Source organism: Squalius cephalus (assembly GCF_949319135.1).
Source record: "Squalius cephalus genome assembly, chromosome: 3".
Lineage (NCBI taxonomy): Eukaryota > Metazoa > Chordata > Actinopteri > Cypriniformes > Leuciscidae > Squalius > Squalius cephalus.
Genome location: NC_137124.1, coordinates 58,284,947 through 58,289,419, shown reverse-complemented (window position 1 = coordinate 58,289,419; position 4,473 = coordinate 58,284,947). Strand labels below are relative to the sequence as shown.

Genomic DNA, 4,473 nt, shown 5'->3' with positions numbered 1-4,473 from the left:
CATTGAAACATGACCATTTGACAGAACTAAAATGTTATCTGATCTAATCAAAAATTATACAATACAAATTTAAATATTTTCTCAATAAAATACAATTATTAAATTTTTCAACGCAGTGTGACAACATGCCCACCTGCACAACTGGGATTTAAACCCGGCTAGTGTCTTCTGCTGGTTAGATCAGCATTAAAGAACTATCTCAACTGTTAAATAAGATATAAGATTAAAATAATAGCAGATTGTCTAATTTTAAATCAACACAAAAAATACTTAAGAAATTTACTTTTGCTAGGGTTAAATAAATGTTCAGTGATATCTTCCAAAGATTTCTGAATATTGGCTGACTTTTTCTATATATAGTGTTGATAATGCAACTAGTAAATACATTAAGCTTCATCATGCTGGCATGTGTGGAAGTATTTAAAAGTAGCGTGTTACAACTAGCCCGCATTAGTTTGTGCCAGCTCCCCTGAATCAAACTGAACAGGAACATGCTAAATAAGGGCTGATTAACAGACAAGCAACCTGACTAAATTTAGGCAGGTAAAACAGGACCAGAAGGGAAACGAAACCAGAAAATAAACCGACGTATAACATTAACTAAGATAAACATCTGAATAACATGAAGCCATTCACTGACTTATAAACTGCCCAATAAGTTAGTATAATTAAAGATATTGGATTAATTTAAGTCATGCTAAGAGATTTTGAAAGCAGAGTAATTTAAATAAATAAAGCCCAGTCATTGGGCTTACTATGTCATTGGGCTTACATACATACTATGGTTGTGTTTATGTAAAGCACAAAATGGCCAGCTCTTGGGGTTTCAAAAGACACATCTATGTTTACATGTATATGTTTACTAGTCAAGTCAAGTCAAGTATATTTGTATAGCGCTTTTCACAATACAAATTGTATCGAAGCAGCTTCACAGTATTAAATTAAAATAATACAACAAGGTTTGTTTCTAGTGGAATTTATTGATTGATCAAAATAAATTAATATTCCCAAAATATCCCCAACTGAGCAAGCCAAAGGCAACAGTGGCAAGGAACCGAAAAACTCCATCAAGTGACCTGACGGAGACCTATAATGTTCAAGCTATTTTGCTTCTGTCTCATCAGAATGGCCAATGTTGGTCGCTTATTGACTGTGAAGTGACAAAGGGGTGGAACTGGATATGCAAAACAAAGAAAAAGGTTTGACTTTAAACTCGCCAAGCCAGTTTGTCGTGGAATAGCAGAGCTGAAAATGCATCTGAAATAACGTCAGAAACATGATGGAAGTCAGTAAAGAACTACGGTAAAGTACCAGAGCAACATTATTAGACTGATGTGTTTAATTGTTTTAATTTGTGTATTGAAATTGTGAAGGCATAAAATACTGTTAATGATTCAATGTGCAAAATAAGAAATCTTTTCAGAAGTGCCATTTGGATTTAGATGAGAACAATTAGTTGGTAACACTTTACTATAAGGTTTCATTAGTTAACATGAACTGTAATGAACTGCACTTCTATAGCATTTATCAATCTTTGTTAATGTTAGTTTCAACATTTACTAATACGTAAAAATAAAAATTGTTTATTGATTTAAACATTGTTAAAAATCAAAGGTTGTATTTGTTAACATTAGTGCACTGTGAGCTAACATGAACTAACAGCTGTATTTGTATTAACTAATACTAACAAAGATTAGTAAACACTGTAACAAATGATCATTATTAGTTCATGTTAATTAATACATTAATGTTAACAAATGAAACCTTATTGTAAAGTGTTACAAATTTATACAGCTTGTAAAACATTAAAATCTAAATTTTTATGCTTTTACTGGAAACCTAATCAGGAATACTTGTGTATTAATAATAACAAAAGTTTATTTATCTGAATGAATTGGTTACATAGACATGCCAAAAGACTCGTTTTCTCTTTTTAGTCAAGTGCAAACAAATGGCGGATGCAGATTTCATCGTTCATATGTTATATTCACCATTTTGCTGATCCTGTCGCTGTGTTACTACATGATCGTCTATGAAAACTCAGAAACCTGGACAGCAGCTGTTAGACTATTCCTTCCAGAGACTCACAATAAGACAACCAAAGTTTCTCTGACTACGGTATCGAGAGGGAACATTTCTCTGACTACGGTATCGAGAGGGAACGTTTCTCAGACTACGGTATCTAGAGGGATTTCTGCTGAACCGTGGAAGCCCCCAGAACCATATTATGTGGCTTACCCAAACAATTATAGATTTGTTATTAATGAGCCGGAGAAGTGCCAAAAGGAAAATACTTTCGTGGTGTTAATAATACCAGTAGCTCCAGGAAACCTGGCCGCTCGGGACGCCGTCCGTTCAACGTGGGGTACGGAGAGGTCAGTCGCGGACAAGATAATAAGTTTACTATTTCTGATCGGTCTGCCAACTTCACAAGACAGCGAAAAGCTTCAAGAGGATTTGTTGCAGGAAAGCGAGAAATATCATGACATTTTACAAAGTAATTTCTGGGACAGTTACTACAATCTCACCATTAAGACGGTGGTAATGCTAGAATGGCTTTCTGCTTATTGTCAGAATGCGTCCTACGCGATGAAGGTCGACTCGGATATATTTCTCAATGTGAAAAACTTAGTGAATCTGCTTCTGCCGGCACCAAAGCAGAACTATATGACTGGACTTGTGGCCAGGAATGCAATGGTTTTAAGAAACCCCCGTTCTAAATGGTATCTCCCTAAAACGGTTTATTCCCCGGCTTTCTATGCTCCCTACGCTCTGGGTTTAGGATATGTGTTTTCTCTGGACTTGGCAGGAAAACTTGTTGAAGCAGCACAAATTGTCAAACCGGTTTACATAGAGGATGTGTATGTAGGCATGTGCATGAATCATTTAGGAATCGCTTTGACTGATCCACCTGATGGAAGCCTATTCAATGTCTTCCCTGTGGATTATAACCGTTGTCGCTATTCGAAACTCATCGCCACAACCACACGAAGCTTAAATAACCAGGTTGACTTTTGGAGGGACTTACAGACACCTGGTCCTTATTGCTAACAACAAAAAAGCTGAATTTGTGTAATGGTTACATGACTTACAGTCAAACCAAAAAGTGTTCAGACACCAGATAGTAAAATGTTTAAATATTTGGGACCAAAAATTAGCCTACTCACTTTGATATGAACATGTTTTGCTGAAGTGTTTTTTCTTTAATTGCTAATGCTCTTTTTACACCACAGACTGAACAAAATGAAGCATTGCTTGGTGATTGGTTGACCTAAATTGGTATTATCTAATTGTGTAGTTTAATTTAACAGCTGACAGCTTTTCAACCTAATTCATGTGTGAGACAGTCTAACAGAAGGATGGACAAAACCAGTGAAATATCAACTGATTTGATAACTCTGAGTTCTTGTCATATTTTATTACCATTTTCTAAACTATAGGGAATAAATTGTGATAATTTATGGATGTGAGATATGTTGAAGGTGTCTGAATACATTTTGGTTTGACTGTACATGTGACCAACAAGGCTTGTCGGTCATTTGTCATGAATGAAACACCAAAAACACAAAACCTGGGTTCATTAAAAGTCAGATCTAATATGAGGAACAGCCAAATAAATGATTTAAGACCAAACTTAATTAAATATGATTAAAAACGACTAAAAAGAGAAGTAAATAACTTGAACTAGACTAACATGAGTTAGGCTACTTTTTTCAGTATTTTGCTGTTGTTGCTGTGCTGTTACATGTATTTGTTTATAATAATTTTTAATGGATGTGATCAGAAGTATAATGTCCATTTTAGTAAAAAACATCTTGTCAATATTTTGTCATAAATGACAGCTCATTGTTCCTACATTCTTATTTCAGAATCAAGGGCGTGGGCTGCGTTTCTCAAAAGCATCGTGAGCCAAGTTGATCGTATATAGAGACCATTGTTGGCCAATGATGCATTTGAGAAACGCAGCACAGGTCAGCTTAAATCAAAATCTGTATGCAAAGAAGAGGCCATAGAAGGGCTAAGATATTTGTTAAACAAAATGCATTGCTATGGTTTTGAAAGAAAGTGATAGAATTAATAAAGCTTTCAATGGCTGCACTCAAATATTTTAGTTTATATTGTGTTCATTTTGTTGTGAAGTCAAAAATGCATGTAAATAAGTAAATAAATGCCACAGATATTTTTTTTTTTAAAGGGACTCTTCATTGGTTTTTCAACTCTTTGATAATAAGTTAAACTCCCATTTAATGCTAATTGTTGACCAATAAATTTACACACATATATAATTGATTTTATGGTTATAAAAACTACTACACTCTTAAAAATCAAAGTTCCAAAAGGATTTTAGCAGCGATGATGTAGGAGAACCATTTTTGGTTCCCCAAAGAACCTTTCAGTTCTTAAAAGAAGAACTTTTTTTTTTTTTTTTTTTTTTTATTACAAAAATAAAACTTTTATAGGTTGAAAAGGTTC

General features: G+C 34.3%; 1 protein-coding gene across 1 annotated transcript; it reads left to right on the top strand.

The window, feature by feature from the left end:
• The first annotated feature begins 1,220 nt into the window (after positions 1–1,220).
• Positions 1,221–4,191, top strand: LOC307154829 (beta-1,3-galactosyltransferase 2-like). Its single transcript, XM_079864953.1, has 2 exons — positions 1,221–1,302; positions 1,938–4,191. Exons 1-2 carry the CDS (start codon positions 1,277–1,279, stop codon positions 3,049–3,051), a joined length of 1,140 nt encoding a protein of 379 aa, XP_079721079.1. The 5' UTR covers positions 1,221–1,276; the 3' UTR covers positions 3,052–4,191.
• The last annotated feature ends 282 nt before the right edge of the window (positions 4,192–4,473 follow it).